The 23971-nt window shown below is 44.6% G+C and overlaps 1 protein-coding gene across 1 annotated transcript in view; it reads left to right on the top strand.

Moving 5' to 3' along the window:
• LOC130738369 (MADS-box transcription factor 6-like) overlaps positions 1 to 21207 on the top strand; it is a 28627-nt gene extending 7420 nt beyond the window's left edge. Inside the window, exons 6-7 of the mRNA XM_057590341.1 lie at positions 10948 to 10989; positions 20996 to 21207. Coding sequence (XP_057446324.1) covers positions 10948 to 10989; positions 20996 to 21055 — 102 coding nt within the window. The 3' untranslated portion in view covers positions 21056 to 21207. The remainder of the gene's footprint in view (positions 1 to 10947; positions 10990 to 20995) is intronic.
• Positions 21208 to 23971: the final 2764 nt, after the last annotated feature.

The following is a 23971-nucleotide window of genomic DNA, read 5'->3' as shown; positions in this document are numbered from 1 at the left end:
TGATTCGATAAAGAAAATTATTAAAATGAACCCATGATAGATATAAAAGATTTGACATTTAGGAAAATCTTCTCTTCATGTTAAAGCAGACAGTGATGATAATCTTTTCAGAGCCAAAAGCTTCTTTTGCGATTGGACTGGGCGAGACCCCAGGGTCTCTCGCCCAGGATGCTTACACTCAAGCGCGGGACAGACCCAGGTCTTTTGGGCCTCGCACCCCGAGGCCCAACTGACCCATTTAAACAGACTAAAGGCGTGAAGGCCCGACTCAGTCCCTATAAATAGGAGGGGAATACCAATTGTAAGAGACTCTTAGCTCATTTGGCAATAACAACATTGAAATTCAGTTATATTTTCTCTCTCTAAACAGTTAGGAGTTCATCTCTCGATCTAAGATTTCCGATCACACTCCACACACTCTAGGCACCATGCCTTGATTCTATGTTCCGGACCGGAACATTGGCGTCGTCTGTGGGGATCGGTAGATTTCGATTCCCGGACCACATGGATCGCGATTTGGTTACGCGAAGCTCGTTACTCTGTTACGATTTCCTTCTCAGCTTTCTTGGAAGATCTTGATATAGACCCTGCGTGACTCGTAATTTGATTGGGAGAAGTTCAATTTTCTGTGGGAACCTGTGCGATTCAGGTACTTGCTATTGAATTCTCAGTTAGGCAGCGGAGCCTGATGGAGCCTTCTCGCCAGCAGCATGGCAAGGAGCCGGAGCGAGGCTACATTTCTTCCTTGCGCACTGTGAGATTGGATAGGCATCGTCGTGCAAAGGCACGCCGTACTTTAAGCAGTGATTTACAGTTGCAAAATGAGTGCCTCCAGGAGCAATTGAGGTACTATCACCTTCGACAGTGGGATCAAGATGAAGAGGAAGCTGAGGCCGCTGCTGAGGTCAAACCTTTCTCGGCGGCAGTGCGAGAGGTGACTGTGGCGGACGGTATGACACACCTCGCGTTGAGAACGTACGATGGGAACACTGATCCACAAGATCATTTGCTTCATTTTAATGCAGAGATGACGATGAGCGCGGTCTCTGACGCAGTGAGATGTAAAATGTTTTCATCCACATTTCGAGGAGTGGCTATGGACTAGTTTATGACCTTGCCTAAAGGATCCCTAGCCAAGTTCCGTGACTTCTCATCGAAGTTCCTTAACCATTTCTCCGCAAGAACGGTTGATGACTTGTTTGATATTCGGCAGCGCGAGCGCGAAACCTTAAAGCAGTATATGAAGCGATACAGTGTCGCATCCGCGAAGGTCGAGGAACTGGAGCCACGCATGAGCGTGTGCGCTTTCAAAAGCGGTTTGTCCCGAGGGAAGTTTTGTTGCGAATTACGTAGGGAGCGGGCGTGCTCAATGGCAGAAGTCCGAGCTCGAGCTCGAGTGGAAGGCTATATCCTGGAAGAAGAAACTGAAGTACACAAGAGGAAGCAAGAGAGGGCAACGAGGGTGATGCTGGCAAGAAAACGGATACAGGGTGAGGAAGCGAGCCATGGGCAGAAGGTTAGAAAAGCTAACCGGCTTGTTAGGAAAGGCGAGGAAGGGCAACCCAGTGCGGGGAGAGAAAATGTCGGATACCGGCGTTCTTGGAGAACGGCTAGAGTGGGCCGGCGAATGACGCCGAGAGGGCGCTCAGATAAGGAATTGACGGAACAACTCTTGAAAGCAGGAATCGAAGTCTTGGACAGGGAAGATGATCGCAGCATGGACCCAGAGTGCAGGGTGGATGATCAGTTCAAATGGTGTGAATACCACAACTTAGAAGGCCACGACACCACCAACTATTTTAGGCTTAAGGGTCAAATCAGGCAGCTAATCAGGGCGAGGCAACCGCAAGCGACGAGGAGGAAAAAGACTGAGGGGTCTGACAGCGAGAAGGACGAAGGAATGATGGAAACAGCTAACGTAATTGATGTAGGATGTGAGGATGGCGACGACATATCAATAGCGGGACGAAGACAAGCAGGGGAGACAACATCGATACAGGTGTACCCAGCGCAATTTGGGTGCCCACACCCGGATATAGTGGTATCAAGCGCAGATTTTGAGGGAATCAAGCCTCATGCAGATGATCCGCTGGTGGTAATGGTAAGAATTAACGGTTTCAATGTGCAGAGGGTGCTCCTGGACAAGGCAGCTCGGCAGATATAATCTACAGGGATGCGTTCGAACAGTTAGGGTTAACAGACAAAGATTTGAAGCCATACACAAGACACTTGGCAGGCTTTTCGGGAAAGCAAGTTCGGGTACGCGGCTATGTGCAGTTGGACACAGTCTTTGGGATAGGCGAAGACGCCGAGCTTTTGAGGATAAGATACCTAGTCCTACAGGTTGTAGCAGCTTATAACGTCATCATAGGGCGAGGCACTTTGAATCGCCTTCAAGCAGTAATATCTACGGCCCACCTCGCGGTGAAGTAGCCACTAATCTACGGAAGGATAGGGAAAATAGAGATAGACCAAAGGAAGGCGAGGAAATGCCATGATCATTGCCGTACCTTGTATGGCAGGAGAGGGGCTGGCAATGGACACAGGTTGCATGAGATCGGGATAATTGCAGGCAAACAGGAACATCTGGCAACACGGAGCCAGAGTGACTCGGATGGACGAGGGGGACAAGTTGGCGAAAGAGGAAATGGGGCGAAGTCCAAAAGGAGTCAGGGCGAGGGACCCCGGGAGGCGAAGAAGAGCGTTCCCGTTGCTCAAACGGATAGCGAGCGGCGCGGCGAGAAACGGTACATAAGTGCAACCACCAGAGGTCTATTAGCGATCGAGCCCAGGCTCACCGTGGAACAAGAGCGACGCTTAAACGAGTTGGTAGGGGAAAATGCCGACCTCTTTAATTGGGAACTAAGTGGGGAAATTTCCAGGGGGCTGTTCACGTCTCACCGTCCCTCTCGGAAAGCTAAGGGAAAAGACAGACAGAAGAAGAGTCGTCAAAGAAAGAGGAAATGCGAACACTTAGCGGATGAGGGTAAGAGGCCAGCAAAGTTATCCCGTTATACTTAACCAAAAGGCGAGCAGGCTCAAATCCCTTTCTACTACAGGATTGTTGATAGGGGCGGCGACGACGAAGTGCTGGGGCTGATACTCTGATTAAGGAAACAGCTACTGGGAGGGAAGCAAGACGAGAAGGCAATCAAAAAGCTAGGACTAAAAATAAAGATGCACTCTTTTTCTCCGCCACGGGAGTTTTTTAACGAGGCATCCCTCGATGTAAAAATTCAAACAAATCAAATACAAAAGGATATTCTAAGCAATACTCTTAGCTATCGAACCGAGACGACAGCCTGGTGGGAAAAATTCCCTGAAGGTGGCGATCCCAACACGACCTTGATGTCTGGGGATCGCTCCGGGGAGTCCGGCGCTGACCGTAGCCCATGCAGGCGACGTGTGCGGATGAGCTTCCCGTCGCCAATTGTTGGCGGCGTGCGCGAATAAGCTCCTTATCCAAAGAACCTCCCCGAAATATGGGCGAGTCAAGTCTTCCTGAAACGCGGGAAGCATTTTTAACTATGTTGAAAGTCTCGGGTAAACTCATATGGCCATTGGGCCCCGAGCAATTGTAAGTCCCCACCTAATAAAGCAGGGGGGGCCACACCTGATGTTACGGGAAATATGTGTGTGAACGAAAGCCTCGGTCAAATACCGAGCGAAAGTCCTAGTTATACGCAGCACACTCTCGAACAACTACTCACGGAAAGCTCGCAATTGAGCACTGATAACACGTGCTAAACGGCGAAAAACGAAAGGCAGAGATAAATTGCGGGCCGCTCGCCTCGCCCGCACAATTACCTTTCGCCTATTTAAATATTCATTCCATCATTTATTTGTTTATGTCATTTTGGTTTCCTAACTCAATTATTTGTTTGCTCGCATGATCTTATTAGTGCACGACGAAATAATTCAGGAAAACAAAACTTTTATTCAAATATTCGACGTAATACATTTAGAAAGGAGGGTTCCTCTTCATTTCCCTACATTCTTTGCGCTTCTCTGTCCTCTCGAGCTCCAACCGGTATTGCCTGTACTCTAGGTTACAGAGTTTCCGGCTCAACTCCTCCTTCCCATGACCTTCATCTATCGTCCCCAGAGCTGCTATCATTGTTTCTTTTTCCTCCAACAGATCCAGCTCCCGCTAGCAGAGCTCTTGAATTTCCTCCACGAAGCAGAGAAAATCCCGGAGGATAGCATCCATTTCAGGACTCAGGTCCATCCCCAACAGTTTGTTGGTCAGGTCATAGACGCTGGGGTCCCTCGGATGCCTGACGTTGATGAAGAGATCTTCATCAAAGGCTTTCTTCCTGAGCTCTTCCAAACAAGCGATGTAAGATGCCATTTCCTATGGAGTTTGATGTTTCAGGAAGATAAGGGAATATGAGTTTCACTCGACAATTAGGCTCCATTTATAGCTTTAGTTTTATCTCTGGAGAGTTAATAGTGGAGCAGTATTACGAGAAAGTTTTCCTTGGAAGGAGGTGCAATTTATGTTGAAAAAATTAAATACCCAAGGACGGTGGTCAGCGATAACTGTTGGGATTCGAGGAGCGTGTTTGATTTAAGAAGCAGGGGAACGACCGGGATTGGTTGTTTCAAAAAAAAAGGAAAAAAAGGAAACTGAAGCAGGAAATAGAGAAAAGCGCGAAAGATTCTCATTAAAAAGTAAGAAGATGGGTCATTAATACATCAAAGGTCATTCACATTTTCATGGACGTTCTACATCTTCATTTGATAGAACGTGCTCGGCAGAAAAACCTGGAGGGTCGGGGTCCCCAATTAGCCCTGCAGGAGTAACCTTTTTGAACGCCCCCATGTGGCTTAAATCAATCCGAGGATGGAGATGTTCGATTTGAGCCTTGGCGAGGAAAAAACCTCGGCCACGTTCGAAAAGAGCAGCGGTAACAGCTTCGGACCTGATTTTCGCCTCTAAAGCTTCTGCGTCGAAAGGGACCAGGGGCTTCGCCAAGGACAAGGCCTCGTCTTTCTTTTCCAGTTCCTTGTCCTTCTTCGCCAGCTCATCATCCTTCCTCGCCAGCTCATCATCTTTCCTCGCCAATTCACTGTCTTTCCTCGCCAGTTCAGAGCGGAGATTCTCAAGGTCAGCATCCATCGAAGCTAATAGATCTGCCCTCGCGTTTGATTCTAGTCGCGCCTCTTGCTGCAGTTCAGAAAGTTTCTTCTCCAATTCAGAAATCTTCCTATCGCGGAACTCCAAGCTGACTTCAGCACGGGAGGACTGCTCGTTTAGCTCTTTGGAGAAAGAAGTCTCCTTGGCGAGCAGCTGAGCAGTGAGTGCCTCACGTTCCTTGGCAAGTTGGGCGTTGAGGGTGTGGAGGCGAGATACCTCGGATCGAAAGGTGTCAGCATCTCGGACGGAGTGACTATAGCAGTGAAAAGCGTGGAGAACCGTCGCCAACGCGCCTTCGGACACTCTGCCTAATCCATGCTCTTGAACTCTCATTCATCTTAGCCACCTGGGCAGACGTAAGGGATATGAAGTATGGCAGCCCATGACTCTCAGAGCTTGAGGAGGGAGCATTAGGTGGCGGCGGAGGAGTCTCGCCGGCCGATGCCGCGGCGGTGCCGCGCTTTGACCAAGGGACGGCGGGACATTTGTTGGCGGGGAGCAGGCCCTATCCACGGGTTTACTTTGAGAATTTGGAGGAGGAACCGGTATCACCCGCGAAGATTCGCCAGGACGGGTTAAGCTGTTGGAAGGCTGTAGCTTTTTGGAGGAAGAGGGGCGATGAGATTCCTCGTCAAGGGGTCGCTTCTCGCCCGCCCGGATTTTCAGAATGGATGCCTTGTCACCGGTTAGATTTACTCAGGGAGGAAAGGAAAAAAAATTCTGGTTCTTGAACAAACCTAAGATCTCCCCACTGACTTTGTGCATTTCACCTGGGATAAGAAGGAGGGTGAGATAGTTAAAAAAAAAAGAAGAAGAAAATAAAACGTAAAGTAACAGAAGGGAAGAAAAGTTCACCAATCAAGCGGGCACAATCCTAAACCGGAAGTTTGGTTAAGTAGCTGATAACTGCTTTATCAGCAGAAGTCAAGGAGTCATCTGGTGGGTCGATCACCTGGTGTACTTCTCGGGTCCAGTAGAGCGGGAATCGGGCAACCCCGTCTCTATGGGTAAAAACCTCAGGATATTCATGGGAAACCATACCTTTGAAGAACCTCCGAGCCATGTCAACAGTAATGTTGGGCCAAAAGGGGTTGAAGCGCTACCGGCCGGTCCTGGCTTCCAGAGCAACCCAACTGCGCGGGGAAGAAGGCTGGACAAGCACGTGGTAGAAGTAGAAGAATTGGGAAGGTTCAGGCTCTTGCTGAATCGCGTCACAAAGAACTTCGAAGCAACGCAAGAAGGCCCAGCTGTTTGGATGAAGTTGGCTAGGGGCGACGTTGATGCTCCGGAGAACTGAGCAAATGAAGGGGGAAAAGGGAAATTTAATTCTCAAGCTTGTGAACATATACTCATAGGTGTAGAAGAAGTGAGGGGCACCCACGAAGCGATCAAAGGGGTGAAGCCAAGGGCATTCAGTGGGCAAACAAGCGCTAAAGCGCATGAGATTGTCAAGGGGTTTTTCGTGGCAGAATCCACTAGATTTCGAGGAAATCTCCCAAATGGACGATTCCTGCTCTATGCTGGATCACTTATTGGGCATTGTCCCGCCAGGAAGAGCTACCTGGATAGGGGCCTTCAGGGATTCCCAGGTTTTTATCCGAAAATAAGCAATGTCTTTTTCTTCGAGAGGAACGCCCCCCGGAGGAGGAACATACCGAAGGGGAGTAATGACGGTAACGTCACGGTTGGAGTTCTTGGTCTGACGTTTTGATATCTTTGCAAGAAAAATGGTGAAGCGTGAAGGTCACTGTGGCAATTGGAAGGGAGCAAAAGTAGAAGACTAAATGTTTAAGCTTTTTGAGAGGGTTAAGATTTATGAAGGAACAGTTTTAGAAGCGGGAGGTAACGTGTCAAGGGTATAGGCATGAAGAGGGGAATCGTGCCCCATGTCATCAGGAAAAGACGTAAGAGTGGTTGCGAGATTTTGGGGAGTGAGAAGGATGCATTAAGAGAAAAGCTGTAATCAAGGACGTTGATTGGCTCGAATTCAAACTGACAGGTTCTGAAACAATTTGAAAAGACATTTCAAAAAGTGACAGTTGAGATTCAGTAGATTTGCTGACTTAAGCATCACCTCAGGGCGCAACGCGTGGAGAACGCATGACACTTGTCAAGGTATCATGATTCGAGGCACGTGCGCAGGGCTGGCGAGGCGAGCGGGTCGAATGCCATCGCCGTGAGATTGCTTGTAGACACAATTTGCTTGAAGAAGGGATGGTGCAGCGAAAAGTTTGAAATACGTAGATTTTCGACTTTATTCTCTTGGCCATGTTGGCAATTGCTTTTTTATTCTGATAAGTTTTGGTGTGGTTTAGTCTTTTATAGTCTTCGCTTTAGATTCTTCTGTTTAAAGACACACTCAGCTCTCATACTACGAGCTCGGTGTCTTGTGGACTGGGCGAGACCCCAGGGTCCCTCGCCCAGGATGCTTACACTCAAGCGCGGGACAGACCCAGGTCTTTTGGGCCTCGCACCCCGAGGCCTAACTGGCCCATTTAAACAGACTAAAGGCGCGAAGGTCCGACTCAGCCCCTATAAATAGGAGGGGAATACCAATTGTAAGGGACTCTTAGCTCATTTGGCAATAACAACATTGAAATTCAGTTATATTTTCTCTCTCTAAACAGTTAGGAGTTCATCTCTCTAAGATTTCCGATCACACTCCACACACTCTAGGCACCATGCCTTGATTCTATGTTCTGGACCGGAACATCGATATCTTCAAATCTTCTCTTTATACTACTAAATCTTCAGAGATAAAATATAGTCGTTGGAGCGTGTTCTTCATAGAGCTTCTATTTGTTGGACCAAACGGTACTTTTGTGTACTTGATGTGAGTTGCATTAAATGCATGACACTTTTTAATGAATACTTTTTTCCCAAAAAGGTGTAGTCTGTCAACAAGTAGGTAGCATAGGTCTGAGCTTCTATCCGTTGGTGTAAAGATATGGCAATTTGATAGTGACATCATTGTACTTTCACTTTCTGCATTGTACTTTGTCAGAACATGTGATCTTATCTTTCAAGACTTCTTCAAGAGGCTATTCTGAGCTATTTTCCGACTTGAGCGTAAAATTAAATCTTCAGATATTTCTGCTTTCTTTTCATGATAGATGTTATATCTTTCAGACGATCTGCTTCCAACGTTCTTCTCCTTTAGTTGTCCTTCTTTCCTTCAGACGATCTACCTGCTTCACTCATTCTTCTTTCTTTCAATTGGTCATTTAGAACTAGACAATAAAATTTTGACCAATCACTTGTAGCTTGTTCTTAGGAGATGGATTGTCTCACAAGTGTGTTGCCTGACTAAGATAGATAATAGCAAGTGTAGACAATAGACTTTATTCCATTCCTTGTATGAGAGAAAAAGGAAAAACTTGATCTTGTCAACGTAGTACTTGTTTCCTTCATCAACATGCTTTGTAGAGTATCACGTGATTCTTTGCACTTGACTTTCTCCTCAAGAATGTCAGTGAGATCTCTTCAATTTGAACATGGTGTTCTTTCTCTAGACATTGTCTTCCATTCTTGTACACGACCGGTGTAAATATAACGCCTTTGAGCGTGGTCGAAATCCCAAGTTCCACCGTTGTCCATATCAAGAAGGTACAAGGTCACATCGCAGCTGATCGCACGCGTGCTCGTCTTCTGGGGTTAAGCGCCCAAACAACAAACAAGCAAGGGTTAAATTCTAATACTCACATGTCACAAGTAAGGTATACTACCCTATCAATCACAATTCCTTCTCTAAGCTAACATTCACAAATAATGGGAACTATATCAAGTTCTAAGATTCACAAGTATGGGGAACTATCTCATAGTTCTAAGTTAAGTTAGTCAATGCTCTTGCAAATGCATGCAGACGCTTTGGACATCCACATCGCCAATCCTCCCCGGATAGGCAGGACAAAACATGACTTCAAAATCGGGGTAGACTCCTAGCCAACGAACCGTTGTCCCACAACTCTACAATCGGGGTTAACCTACGCTAACGCACTGTCATTTTACGTTTTGTCACTCGCTAAGGTCCTTTGCAGCCCCCGAACCTCACCACAGATTAGCCTATTATCATGGCCATCAAGCCGTTCGCGGTCACTTGATAAAGGACTCATTCCATGCAAGTTAGTCATCATCTCAAGGCTCCCAGTCTTACATGTTCGCACCTCGAACATCATCACATGAATTTATAAAAATATAACTTGCATGCATATCATAAGTAAAAGCTAGAAACCTAATCACATACGGCATGTTCACAATAACCACAACTAAGATTTATTACATCAACAAGCATATATCATCACTAGCATATATAATGATTGACAATCCTACTACCATGTTCACTATAACATAGTTCATAACAAGGTCATACATAATCACAAACAAGTCTCTTGGCCATAGCCGAAGTGCCCTTACCTGAATTATTAGCAAAGACATCCTTAAGACTTTGGATTTGACAGGAACTAGTTCACTCAAAATTTCCTATTCACACGGGCAGAGTACGTTACTATTTTAGTCAAGTGGTTGGTGTACAAACAAATGAGGTGGAAATTAAAGGTTGGGTGACAATTCATGAAAATCACAAGAAGGAATTAAATATTGTGATCCCTTGAGTAACAATGAGCACATTAATCAACTAGGGGTTGCATAGAGTAAGGAAACGTGAAATTGGAATGACAAAACACTAATGATTTGATGAATATGTTTTCCGTAATCAATAGTGTTTTTCATGAATATCAAATGGAGCAAGTTTATAGATGAGTCAATACATTCCAAGAAATTGAAGAGGACGAAATGTTTTCATTTGACCAAGCAAAAGGGATTACTTGTGTAAGTTCAACGATAGAGAAATATAAGATGAATGGTGAAAATATGGATTTAGTTTCTGAATTGGAAATTTCACTAATTGTGAGCTGGAAAGGTTGTAAAAATTTCAATAGTAAAAGGTGTGAGTAGACATAGAAAAATTAGGGAAATCAAAGAGTTTTACCCAAAGAAAAAATTGAGAGCGAAAAGCGGGAGATAAGAGTTTTAGAAGAAAGGTTCTGGTTAAGCAAGTGTAATTTGACATGAAATTTGTGAGGAATGCGATTATGATTGTATAGGGTGAGAAAAAAATCTTAATCAAGAAAATCTTTGGTGTTGCGAATATTGGGTAAAAGGAGCTAGAAGAGAATGGGCTTGGGAAAATGTTTGGGATTGCTTTTTAATGACTCTTATGAAGAAGCAATAAAAGGGTTTGTGAAGCCGATTAATCTAATTTATCTTCATGAGGTAACATTGGGGTAGAAACTTGTATAATGGATCACATGGGCTTAATGTAGGGGGTGATTGTGTCTTAGTCTTGCTGAATGCTGACGAAAAGTGTGTAAGAACTTTGGGGAAGTGTGTAATGGTGGGTTAGTATTTTCTTTTGTATATTACTAATTTTTAGATTTGGTTGGTTATTGAGTTTACATTAGAATGCAAAAGATTTTATATAATTTGGTCCATGTTTTGATTTTTCCTAAATCTTATTGAAGATATATGTTTTTAGAATTATCTTATAGAATAAACTCTTTCACTTTAAAAAAAGAATGCACGAGAGTTATAAAATTAATAACGTGACTTATATGATAACCTAAAAGTGTAGGATAATTTGCTTGTGACTTATAACTTTTATGAACATTGAAAGCCATTGTATTATTATATTCAAGCACATGTTTAATATAAAATAATAATGTTCGAAATTACATTAGTTCCTACTAATGCAATCACATTATATCTTTATATAAAATACATCAATTCTCACTAGCTATACCAATTGGCAGGTGTACAATTTAGAGGAGATAAACAAACAATTGAAGCATGAGGTATTCCATTTAAATAACATTTTCAATCTAGTTTGATAATGAATGAAATAAAGTTTTTGAGTAATAACTTATATATGTTTTTTCTATATTATTTTCAAAACTTATGCTGCACACAAGAGATGAATTTTCAGACCTCACCTCTAGCAATGACAACCATATTCAATTGCATTCCACACAAGCCAATCATTTTGAATTTTAAAATTTTTGATACGCTGTATGCGCTATACTTTTTCCCTTTTATTTTTTTACTATATATATCTTTCAATTGCTTTATTACTTATATAAAAATATATGAAAACTTATAAACCTTAACATTAATTTTTAGACAATGCAAAGTTGTATACAACAAGAATAACAAAAGAGATACACACCTACCAAAATGAAATGTCTCCAACACATCCTACTAGTACCTCGACCTTCGATACACCTTATTTTTCTCTTTATCTTCATATTCATGTCACGTCACATTATAATCATATTTATCACTTCTCTCTTTCTATCATTTTTACTACTTATTTAGGGTGTTTACACACAATGGGGTGTTACCAACTATTTTCTCACCCTCCCTTGTATAAAGGACCAGTACAAGATTTTATTTATTCAACATAACGGTGGTGAAGTTATTAATGTGATATATTTTTCATTGCCTTAAGACCCTGGACTGGGCGAGACCTCAGGGTCCCTCGCCCAGGAGACCTGACCTTGGGTAGGGGACGCGCCATGACCTTGGTCCTCCTTTTCCGAGGCCCAACTGACCCATTTGAATAAGATAGAGGCGCCAAAGCCCAACTCCACCTCTATAAATAGGAGGGGAATACCAATTGTAAAGGACTCTTAGCTAATTTGAGAAATAATAGCATTGAAATTCAGTTATATTTTCTCTCTAAGCAGTTAGAGTTTCTCTCTCTAAGCATTCATATCATTTTCCTCACACTTTGGGTACTACCTCCCCTCTCTATGTTCTAGCACAGAACATTTGGCGCCGTCTGTGTGGAACGGTAGATTTCTATTCCCGGACTACGTGGATCGTGATTCAGAGGAGCGAAACTCGCTTTTCTGAGCGATTTTCTGAAGTTTTCTTCGTGGACAGTGATCGGGAGGAATGATTCCTTGATTCTGAGTTTGGAGGATCTTTCGTTGGTGCACCTAGATAAACCAGTGGAGCTCAATGGCGGAGCATCGACTATCACATGAAGAGAGGTTGGAGCGAGCACACCATCCGCCGCGACGGCACGATGAGTAAGCAAGGTCTTTGGCTTCCTTCTCGAGGGACAAAAGAGGTGCGCAGCTTCAACCTCAAGAATCGAGTGATGGAGCGGGCTGGCGATGGCTGATTTGCGACGTCATTAATCGCCTAGAACGACATGATGCGGAAACGAGCGTAACAGACACAGCGCCGAAGCTTGATGCCTCATACAGACAACACTTCCAAGATTCCATACAACGACTGGAGACTCCTCCCTCTCAAGGACAGGTAGAAGCAGATTGGTGTGCCTATCACCGAATCTCAGGACACGATACTGGAAAGTGTCGAGCTCTACGGCGCGCAGTGGTGAAGCTGATTGTGGCAGGGAAATCAGCCATGACGCGAGGCGATGTATTTTCGACGGCTAAAGAAGTTGGCACGATTGCTGGAGGTTTCGGCGGAGGAGGGACCACTAGTGCAGCACGGAAGCGACATGTTAGAGCGGTGAATGCAGTTACAGAGATACATTTTGGTTTTCAACATCCAGATATCACGTTTTCAGAATAAAGCGGCATTTAGATGACCTGATCGTGATCTCCCTCCGTGTTAATCAGCTCACCGTGCAGCGACTGCTTCTAGACCAGGGAAGCTCGGCGGACATCATTTACGGAGGAGCGTTTGCTCGGCTTGGTGTGGGCGAGGGAAACCTCGCTCCCTATGAGAGAACTCTGTGGGATTCGCGGGTGAGAAAGTATGGGTGAAGGGCGTCCTCGACCTTGACACCACGCTTGGCGAGGAAGCGAACGCTAGGTCGCTCAGCGTTATATATCTAATCCTTGAGGCAGAGGGGTCATACAACATGATCATCGGGCGAAACACCTTAAACTGTCTGTGCGCCGTGATCTCAACAGCCCACCTGGCGGTGAAGTATCCGCTGTCGAATGGGCATATTGGGGGAATTGTTGTGGATCAAAGGGTCGAATGGGAATGCTACTGTAATGCTGTGAATCGGTATGGGAAGAAAAACGCTTCAGTCGGGCACCGTTGTAGCGAAGTTGAGACGCCATAGGAAAGTTTGGACCCGAGGGGCGAGGGACGTGTTAACAGGCCTACGCCGATAGAAGAAACCAAAGAGTTGAAGTTCGACGAGAAGATACTCAAGATAGGAACCAAGTTAAGTGAGAACCAAGAACAAAGGCTATCAAAGTTTTTAGGCGAAAATTTAGATCTTTTCGCCTGGAGTCACAAAGACATGTCAGGTATAGACCCAAACTTCATTTGTCATAGGCTGGCATTGAATCCAGGAGCTAAGCCTTATAACCCAGACTCGCCGGAGAATGGGAAACGAAAAAGATAAGGCCATCCAGTAAGAGGTAAACAAGTTGCTAGCTGCGGACTTCATACGGGAAATCAAGTACCCTACCTGGTTGGTGATGGTCAAGAAGGCGAACGGGAAGTGGCGAATGTGCATAGATTATACAGACTTGAACAAGGCATGCCCAAAAGATTCTTATCCCTTGCCGAGCATAGATAAGCTGGTAGACGGAGCTTCAGGGAATGAACTTCTGAGTTTAATGGATGCTTATTCAGGATATCACCAAATTAAGATGCATCCGTCGGACGAAGACAAAACAGCTTTTATGACTGCAAGGGTAAGCTACTGTTACTAGACTATGCCTTTCGGGTTAAAGAATGCGGGGGCGACGTATCAGCGGTTGATGGATAGGGTGTTTGAAGGCCAAGTAGGAAGGAACATGGAGGTGTACGTTGGCGACATGATCGTTAAATCGGTTTTGGGATCAAACCATCATGAGGATTAGATGGAGGCCTTTGGTAGGATTCGCAAGCATAACATGAGGCTTAATCAAGAAAAGTGCTCTTTCGGCATACAGGGTGGGAAGTTTTTAGGCTTCATGATTACATCGAGAGGAATCGAAATCAATCCAAATAAATGTAAGGCGATCGAGGAGATGAAAAGCCCGAGCAATGTGAAGGAGGTGCAGAGACTAACCGGGCGGATCGCGGCCTTATCCCATTTCCTCCCTCACTCGGGCGACAAGTCAGCCCCGTTCTTCAAATGCCTCAAGAAGAACGCGGCATTTGAGTGGAATTCAGAGTGCGAGGAGGCCTTCACCCGCCTCAAGGAGATGTTGTCCGCCCCACCAGTCCTATCAAAACCTGTCCAAGGTCTCCCTTTGCATTTATACTTCTCTGTTGGTAATCACGCAATAAGCTCGGTGATCCTTCAGGAGGTGGATGGAGAGCAAAAGATAGTCTATTTCGTAAGCCATACACTTCAGGGGGCGGAGGTCAGGTATCAGAAGATAGAAAAAGCGGCGCTCGCTGTCCTCGTCACCGCCAGACGTTTACGATCGTATTTTCAAAGCTTTCAGGTAAAAATAAGAACTAACCTTCCTTTGAGACAGGTATTGCAGAAGCCAGACTTGTCAGGAAGGCTCGTCGCGTGGTCAGTAGAGTTGTTAGAATATGGATTGCAATATGACAAAAGGGGGAAGGTCGGCGCACAGACCTTAGCGGATTTTGTGGTGGAATTGACGCCGGAAAAAGGGGAAAAGGTGAGCACGCAATGGATATTGTTTGTCGATGGGTCGTCGAACGACAACGGAAGCAGGGCTGGGGTCACGCTGCAGGGGCCCAGGGAGTTGGTGTTGGAACAATCCCTTAGATTCCAGTTCAAAACCAGCAATAACCAAGCAGAATACGAGGCTCTTATTGCGGGCTTGAAGCTCGCAATTGAGGTGCAAATCGACAGTCTGCTGGTAAGGACAGACTCGCTGCTAGTGGCAAGCCAAGTCAACGGGGAGTTTCAAGTAAAGGATCCGGCCTTGATAAAGTATGTGGAGCGCGTGCGGCTGCTCATGGGACGTTTGCAACAGGTGGTGGTTGAATTCGTGCCGAGGGCGCAAAACCAAAGGGCGGACGCCCTAGCGAAGCTAGCAAGCACTAGGAAGCCTGGCAACAACCGGAGTGTGATTCAAGAGACGCTCGCCAATCCCAGCATAGAGGGGGATTTGGTGGCCTCGGTTGATCGCCAGGAAACTTGGATGAACCCCATCATCGATATTCTGGCGGGGGAACCAAGTGACGTGGTAAAATATTCAAAGGCGCAAAGGAGGGAGCGGGGCACTACACGCTACTCGACGGGATACTCTTTCGGCGAGGATTTAGTTCACCCCTCCTACGATGTCTTCCACCTGAGAAGTACGAGGCTGTTATGACGGAGGTTCATGAGGGAGTTTGTGCAAACCACATTGGAGGAAGGTCGCTGGCGAGCAAAGTCCTCAGAGCGGGTTTCTATTGGCCTACGATAAGGAAGGATTGTGTAGAGTTTGTGAGGAAATGCGAGAAGTGCCAAGTATTTGCAGACTTACCTAGAGCTCCGTCGGAGCAATTAGTCATAATCAGTTCCCCATGGCCCTTCGCCATGTGGGGAGTCGACCTCGTCGGGCCCTTCCCCACCGCTAGGTCGCAAATGAAGTTCATCCTTGTGGCGTGGACTACTTCACCAAATGGGTGGAAGCTGAGCCTCTGGCGAGCATTACAGCGACTAAAATCATAAATTTTTAATGGAAAAGAATTGTCTGCCGGTTCGGAGTACCGAGGGCGATCGTCTCGGATAACGGGACGCAATTCGCAAGTAATCAAACCAGGGAGTTCTGCGAAGATATGGGCATTTAGAGGAGATTTTCTTCGGTGGAACATCCACAGACAAACGGGCAGGCAGAATCGGCGAACAAAGTCATCCTGTGAGGTTTGAAACACCGACTCTCGGAGGCCAAGGGGGCTTGGTTAGATGAACTTCCAATTGTAATTTGGTCGTATAACACAACTCAGCACTCAACTACAGGGGAAACTCCGTTCAGAATGACTTACGGGGCGGACGCCATGCTCCCTGTAGAGATAGACAACAGTTTGCGGCGGACGACACTGAAGTTCGAGGGCGTAAATTCTTCAAACATGGCAGTAGAACTAGACTTGCTGTCGGAGACACACAATGAGGCCCGCCTCAGGGAGGCCGCGATGAAACAGCGAGCTGCGGCCAAGTAAGACACAAAGGTAAAACCAAGGGAGATGCAGATAGGGGATTTGGTGCTTAAAAAGCGAACAGGAGTCACCGGAAATAAACTGAGCCCAATCTGGGAAGGGCCCTACAGGATCTTAAAAGCTTTGGGAAGAGGAGCATATCACCTGGAAAGCTTGAATGGGAAACGGGTGCCACGATCCTGGAACACAGCAAAACTAAAGTACTATTACAGTTGATAAGGCAAAAGGGAGCTGGATCTGATGCGGAGATGGGCAGGGCGCCTCACGTAGGCTGCGGAGTTAAAAGCAAAATGAAGAAACATACTTTTGTACTTATCCCAGGAAGTTATTGGCCAAAAGCGCCCAAAAATGGTAAAAACAAAGGCACGTTCTTGTTCTCCATCTCAGGAGTTTGTTGGCTATCACGCCTGATTGAAAATACAAAAATTGTATCCAGTATTTTCAATCACACTGAATTACGGTGAGAGCTCGGTGGGAAAAATTCCCTGAAGGTGGCAATCCCAACACGACCTTGATGTCTGGGGATTGCTCCGGAAAAGCCGACGCAGCTCGCCGTCACTCGTCGGCGATGTGTGCGGATAAGCTTCTTATCCCAGTAATCTCCCCGAAATATGGGCGAGCACTTTTCAACTAGGCTCGAAAGTCTCAGGTAAACCCATATGGCCATTGGGCACTGAGCAATTGTAAGTCCCCGCCTAATATGGCTGGCGGGGCCACACCTGATCTTACGGGAAATATGTGTGTGAATGAAAGCCTCGGTTCAAAAATCGAGCGACGAGTCCTAGTTGAACCCAGCACACCATCAATGTCTTTAGACGTAATTCAGAAATAAAGAAACGATGGAGGAGGCGAGAGAGGAAATCGAAAAGCGCTAAAACGTGCGAGAGAAATAATATAGTGAAAACTAAAATAGCTGGCTCAAACTAAAAACACGACGAGTAAAGCAAAAGAGTACTAACATTACAATAATCCAATATTAAAATAAGAAGTAAACATTGTTTTATCTGTCTCTTTATTTTTTCTCCACAGCGTCTCCAAGGTCAACATTAGCGACTCCCGGTGGATCTTCGACACCCTCCAGCCCGGTGGGTGTAATCTTCTTAAAAACTCCCAAGGGACCAAGGTTGATGTTGGGATGGAGGTGTTTGACTTGAGCCTTGGCGATCAGGAAGCCACGGATACGCTCATTGGCCACTGCGTGAGCAGCTTCGCCCCTTATCTTCTCTTCTAGGGCGAGGGCCTGAGCGTCTTTTTCGGCCAAGAGTTTGCATTTCGACTCCAAATCAGAGCGTGCATCGGCAAGAGATTTCCCCATGTCCGCCAGATCTTGGCGCAACTTGGCTATTTCCTCATTCTTGGTCAAAAGGTCTCCCTTATGAGAAGTAAGGGTAGCCTCTTGGGTACCAAGAGTTCCTCTTTCTTGTCCGCCGCAGCTTTCGCAAGCTTCACCTCAGCGAGTTTCTTCTGCATCTTCGTCGTCTTCTCCGTTTCCGAGACCAACTGCTTGGACAACTTGGAGCAAGTTTCATTGATTTGAAGGTTGGCCGAGCGCAGTTTCTCCACCTCCTGCCGGAGTCCAGCAATCCCGGTAAGGGGACGGGCTTCCCAAGCCACTTGGGCGAACAGGCATCCAGGTCGAAGGAGGTTGGACACAGCTTCTTGGGCAATGTCTTGCGGGTTCTGGTTGGGCTTTTCCCTCAGTTTCTCGAGGAAGGGTTGAGAAAGCAGGAAGGAGAAGGGATCGGAGCTTGATTCGCCAGAGGGGTTCTGTGGACGATTCAGAGGGGGGTCTTTTTCCCCGCCAACAGCCTTGGGAGAAGCAGGAGGTGGCAAGTCAGAGGCAGAAGTTGAGAGATGAACGACAGTTGGCGAGGAATGGGCCGTCGGTGACACTGGGAGGCGAGAAAGGCCCTCAACCTGGGTAGTGCTAGGCTCACCCTGGTGAGTAGGTTTAGAAGAATCACCCGCACCAACCGGGGCGGGAGATGTTGGGTCCAGGTGGGCCAGCATCCTGCCTGCAGGTAGCATTCGAAACGGGGCGCTGTCTGCTACGCTATAAGAAATAACGTTGCGCCCTCACTAACACCAATTGGTTTTGGCGTAGTGGTAAGCGCGTGATCCTACAAGTGGTATCAGAGCCAGGTCCCGTGTTCGAATCCCACGGAAGGCATGCTGTGCAGCTAGTTTGGCTGGCAGGTGCTGGGGGGGATTGTTGGGTCCAGGTGGGCCAGCATCCTGCCTGCAGGTAGCATTCGAAACGGGGCGCTGTCTGCTACGCTATAAGAAATAACGTTGCGCCCTCACTAACACCAATTGGTTTTGGCGTAGTGGTAAGCGCGTGATCCTACAGGAGAGCCATAGGCAGTGTCCTCCTCGCCAGGGACGGTCGAAGAAACGAAAGGTGGTTTCAGCTCGTCCAATTTTTTCTTCTTGGAAGCACCGTCGTCCGACGGCGAGCTTTGCCTCTTCTTCCTGGTATGAGCGGAGGGAGGAGTTTTAACGCCCCCGGAAAGGAAAGCCTTCAGCAGTTCGTCGGAAGAGAAATTCATTTTTTCTGAAAAGAAAAAGAGAGAGCAGTCGTTAGAGGTGAAGGACATATAAAAAGAGGGGTGCGACAAAGGAATAAGAAAAATGACCTAGCCGGGGAAGCAATTTGGATCATGGGGGGCATCAAGCAGTTTAATACAACTAAAAAGTGGGAGTCGAGATAAGACCTCAACGGCGAAGCTTTCTCTGGAGGAAAAAGATATTTTTGGGAAGTCGGATAAGGATCTGGGGGACAGCGTCCAGTAAAGAGGGAAAAGGGCTTTCCCGTCTTTCTGTGTAAATGATGAGGGGTAAGCGGGGTTGACGATGACCTTAAAATACCGGCGAGCCAAATAAGATTCCGGGCCCACTTGATAAGGGGCAAATCGTTCTCGTCCTGGCCGGGGCACCAGGGTGACCCCGCCACGAGACCCTCGAGTTTGAGAATCTACTTCAAAGAAGAAGGAAAAAAGGGTAGCAGAGGGCGCTACGTCAACGCTATGGCAAAGAATCTCAAATCACCGCAGATAGGCCCAGGAGCAGGGATGGAGTTGACAAGGAGAAACATTCATATCGCACAACATTTGAGTAAGAAAGGAGGAGAAAGGAAGTTTAATGCTCAGATCAAGAAACAGATATTCGTAAGTAAAGAAAAAGTGGGAATATTTGGGGTCATTAAGCCCACGATGCTGCCAGGGGCGGTCTTGTCCCCGGCATCCGGTGGTTCAAAGAAGGCCCTCAAAAAAACGAAGAATGGCAAAGCCCACTGACCTTACTAGCAAGGTCAGAGACGGATTTGCTGGTTGATAGTTCCGATGGTTGATAGGGGAGGGCAGAGTAGCGAAGGTCGCCAAGCGATGGGCTTTGATCTCCTCAATGGGAGAAGGAAGGGATGAAAACTAACCAGGAGGGGAACTGTGAGAAGAAGAGCAAGAGCTGGAGTGGGGATTCGTGAGATCAACGAAGGGGACCGAAGCGAGAGTCGGGAGCGAATATGGAAGCAGTTAATAGAAGATGATGAATGATGTGAGGGAAAAGAACTCAAGGGTTGGGTATGATAAAGATTAGGAAGTCGTGCCTCATCATGGTAAAGGTGGGGCCTTCACACAAAAGGTGTGACGTGGATTCCGGAGAGCTGGGGCCGCACATTAAGTGGAAAACTGTGACGATTGGAGCTGGTTGGTTCAAATTTAAAATTGACAAGATGTTGCCATAATTCGAGAAAACATTTCAAAGGTGGCGGTTGAGATTCTGTGGATTTAATGATCCAAACATCGCTTCAAGGCGCGACGTGTGGAAAAGATGTAGCACGTGACAAAACATCGCGATTTAGGGCGCGAGCATAACTATGCCGAGTCGGGCGGACTAGTAGCCGTCGCCACAAGCTTGCCTGTGGACTGGGTTCGCCCGGAAGAAGAGGGCGCAGCTGAAGGTCCAAAATGTCGATTGCAAAAGGCTTTATTTACCAGGCCATGTTGGCCATCGTTTTTCACTTCTAGATTTTAAGTTTTTAAGTTTTAGTCGGCATTCTTAGGGCTCTCGCCTTGTTTCTTGCTCAAAGACACACTTAGCTCTCATGCTTCGAGCTCGGTGTCTTGTGGACTGGGCGAGACCTCAGGGTCCCTCGCCCAGGAGACCTGACCTTGGGTAGGGGACGCGCCATGACCTTGGGCCTCCTTTCCCGAGGCCCAACTGGCCCATTTGAATAAGATAGAGGCGCCAAAGCCCAACTCCACCTCTATAAATAGAAGGGGAATACCAATTGTAAAGGACTCTTAGCTCATTTGAGAAATAATAGCATTGAAATTCAGTTATATTTTCTCTCTCTAAGCGGTTAGAGTTTCTCTCTCTAAGCATTCACATCACTTTTCTCACACTTTGGGTACTACCTCCTCTCTCTATGTTCTAGCACGGAACAGACCCGCTCGCATTTTCCTTTGTTTTCTATTTTGGAATTTTACAAATGAATGTATAATATTATTTTATACCGTGTTAGTTGGGTGTTTGTAGTTGAATTATGTGACAATTGTAGATGATCTCCATAAGAAAAGGTTTCCAAATTCATAAAAAACATTGAAGCACTAAGAAAAGAAAGAAATGCTTAATCATTAGTCAAAATAATTAGAAAGTTTGTGAGAAAATTCAAAAAATATGGTGTGTTTTGTGTGATGAGGATTTCAAATATCTGTTTTGTGTTTAATCAAAATAATATGCATGTTGTTGAAGCAGATTTTAGAACCAGGAAGTTGCTTCAAAGAGGAAAGCAATCAACAGAAGAACAAAGGATAGTAAGAGCGATCTTAGTAAAACAATAATTGGCTGTTGTGAATTCTCATTTATGTATTCATAAAATACTTCTCGCAAGAACTTGTTGAATGCATATATATATATATAGTGGCGGAACTAAAAATTTTAGGAAGCCTAGACAAATTTTATGATTAACTCCCTAAACTTTGTCTTTCCTTATAAATTTGTCTTTTCTCTATTTTTTTTTATAAAAAAAACCTACCTAATCCAAAAAAAATTTCATTTTTTTTCTTTGATGGCATTGGACCTACCAAGCCCTGTGGTAGGTCCGCCCATGTATATATATATATATATATATATATATATATGGGGAATGCTAACTTACTCCCACTTGTTTTTTAGAAGGAGTAAGTTAGCATGTAACACCTTTTCTTTTGGAAAAAAACTTCAATTTTCTCTTCTTTAAAGTGATTTAAGTTATGGGCATTTGTGTAAATTTGTTTTTATTTAATTCTAAATTCAGGCCTTTTCTCTCTCCTTGACCCAACCATTCCAATTTCCATTTCCAACCATTATTTTGTGTAAATTTGTTTTTATTTAATTCTAAATTCAGGCATTTTCTCTCTCCTTGACCCAACCATTCCAATTTCCATTTCCAACCATTATTTCTCTCTCCTGCGCCAACTACGATAAAACCTTTTCTTGCTCGAGGATATTTGCTCTCATTCTTGCTTGAGTTATTTTTTTCTTCTTCTAATTTGTTGTCTAATTGTCTTCATCCTCCTCTTGCTGCAATTAATTTTTACCTCCTCATTTATCACAGTCTTTCACTTTCTCGTTACTATTCTTATTTTGCCACGGGTAATGTCATCATCAAAAACTAATTTACTTCCAGCATTCCATTAACACAAAATTATAACACCAAAAATTAGACCCAGTTTTCGGTAGCCAAGTTCTTTCCAGCGCTTGCGACAGTGCCAATCTCTTGGGTGCTTCTAGAAAAATCATCTGATTTCACATGGAAATCTCGCTGAGTAAACACCCAATTGCAGATACATAAATACGCTCTCAAAAAAGATGGATCATTGATTCATTGTAAGATAAATGAAAATTTCAACTTCCAATATTAGTCCAAACACCATGAGATGCTACTCGTGAGATGCAGAATTGAGTAGAAGACACTATCCATGGAGAAGAAGGAAGAGAAAGGAGCAGATTGGTAAGAAGAGCTTTATTCAATTGGAATTCAAATTTGATCAAGCTGAAAAATCGGAAGATTCAAAAATCATGAAATAAACATGGGGGAACAATATCACGAGGACTGTGAGTTGGATCCAAATCAGCCATGGATGTGTTTCTGCTCTTTAGGAAAAATACAGAGTGAAGTTTCAAAAGGGTGTAGGAGTTAGAGAGAAAAGGGGTCGGGTAATAAATGGTGAGAGAGAAAAGTTTAAAAGTTAATGAGTTTGGTAAGTAAAATTACAAGAAACCCAAAACTAAACTTTTTATAAACCAAAACGACGGAGGTCACTTTTGTCCAAAAGGAAAAGGCGTTGCATGCTAACTTACTCCTTCTAAAAAACAAAACAAGTGGGAGTAAGTTAGCATTCCTCCCCTATATATACTCCCTCCGGTCCTATTTATAAGCAACAAAAAAAAATTCACATAGTTTAAGAAATGTAGTTAAACTAGATAAAATGCATTAAATTTGTCTTAAATTAAAATGAACTTCCAAAATTACCCTTTGTTATTAGTGTTGGAAAGTGGAAAAGAGAGAGAATAATTAATGAGACACATTTTACAAGTTAGAATTAATAAGGGCATCATTGGAAAAAATTAATTAATATAGCTCAAACTTTCATTTGGTTCTTATAAAAAGGACCAAGATTTTTCTTCTCTTTCATGCTTATAAATAGGACCGGAGGGAGTATATATATATATTGGTATCGTACCCAATTAGTTTTGATCAGTGTTATCAGACTCGGACCGGTGATCGACTCGGTCGAGACACTGGGTTAATGAGTCAATGGTTCAACCACTGGGTCATTGGTTCGATTGTTTGACTCGGTTTATATTAAAAAAATTATAATAATTTAAAATATAACTTTAGTATATCATATATATAAAATAATATGCATTCTTCCTAACAAGAAGCAAGGTGGTGTAGTGGAAACTTGGATTAGTTTTCCTCCTCTAGGTCCTGTGTTCAAGTCCTAGCCATGGCAATTTTTTTAAATAACTCTCAATTGAATATCATTTGACCAAATAATTAACATTAAATGTAAATTAATTACAGTTTGACCATTAAAAACAGTTTTAACAAAAAAAAGGCAAAATCAGAAAAAAAAAAAAAAAAAAAAAAAAAAAAAAAAAAAAAACTGACCGGTTCATCAAAAAACCGGCCGAATCGCCGGTTTATCCCCTGAACCGGCCGGTCCAAACCGGTTTATACCGGTTTGATTGCTTGACCGATCTGATTGATGGCTCGGACAGGTAAGGGGTCCGGTTCCCGGTTCAACCGGTCGAACCGGCCGGTCCGGTCCGAGTTTTATAACTATGGTTTTGATGAAGTATATCTATTTCGATTAAATACATATGGCTAATAAGAAGTTAAATATTTTAGGCCACTTACTTGACCCTATACTATAATCTAGCACACTTACCAATTGTGTTTAAACCCAATAAATATAAATATGTAAAACATGATGATTTCAAATCTCATATTAGATCAAATAATTACATGAGATTCCATGTAAATATCAAGATATCACTTCAACATTTTTTATGAAATCAAACTCCATTAATCGATAAAATACCAAACCTTGAAAATTCTAATATTCTCCTATATTGGCTATATTTTAATCCTCAAATTAGTCTCTGTCTTTGTCTCGTCGTCTGAACTAAGACAGAGATGAAGGGGCACGCTAACTTTGTAAAACGTCTGGAGCAAGTCCTCGC

This window comes from Lotus japonicus, chromosome 2, assembly GCF_012489685.1.
Source record: "Lotus japonicus ecotype B-129 chromosome 2, LjGifu_v1.2".
In the NCBI taxonomy this organism is placed as follows: domain Eukaryota; kingdom Viridiplantae; phylum Streptophyta; class Magnoliopsida; order Fabales; family Fabaceae; genus Lotus; species Lotus japonicus.
This window is presented reverse-complemented; position numbering and strand designations above follow the sequence as displayed.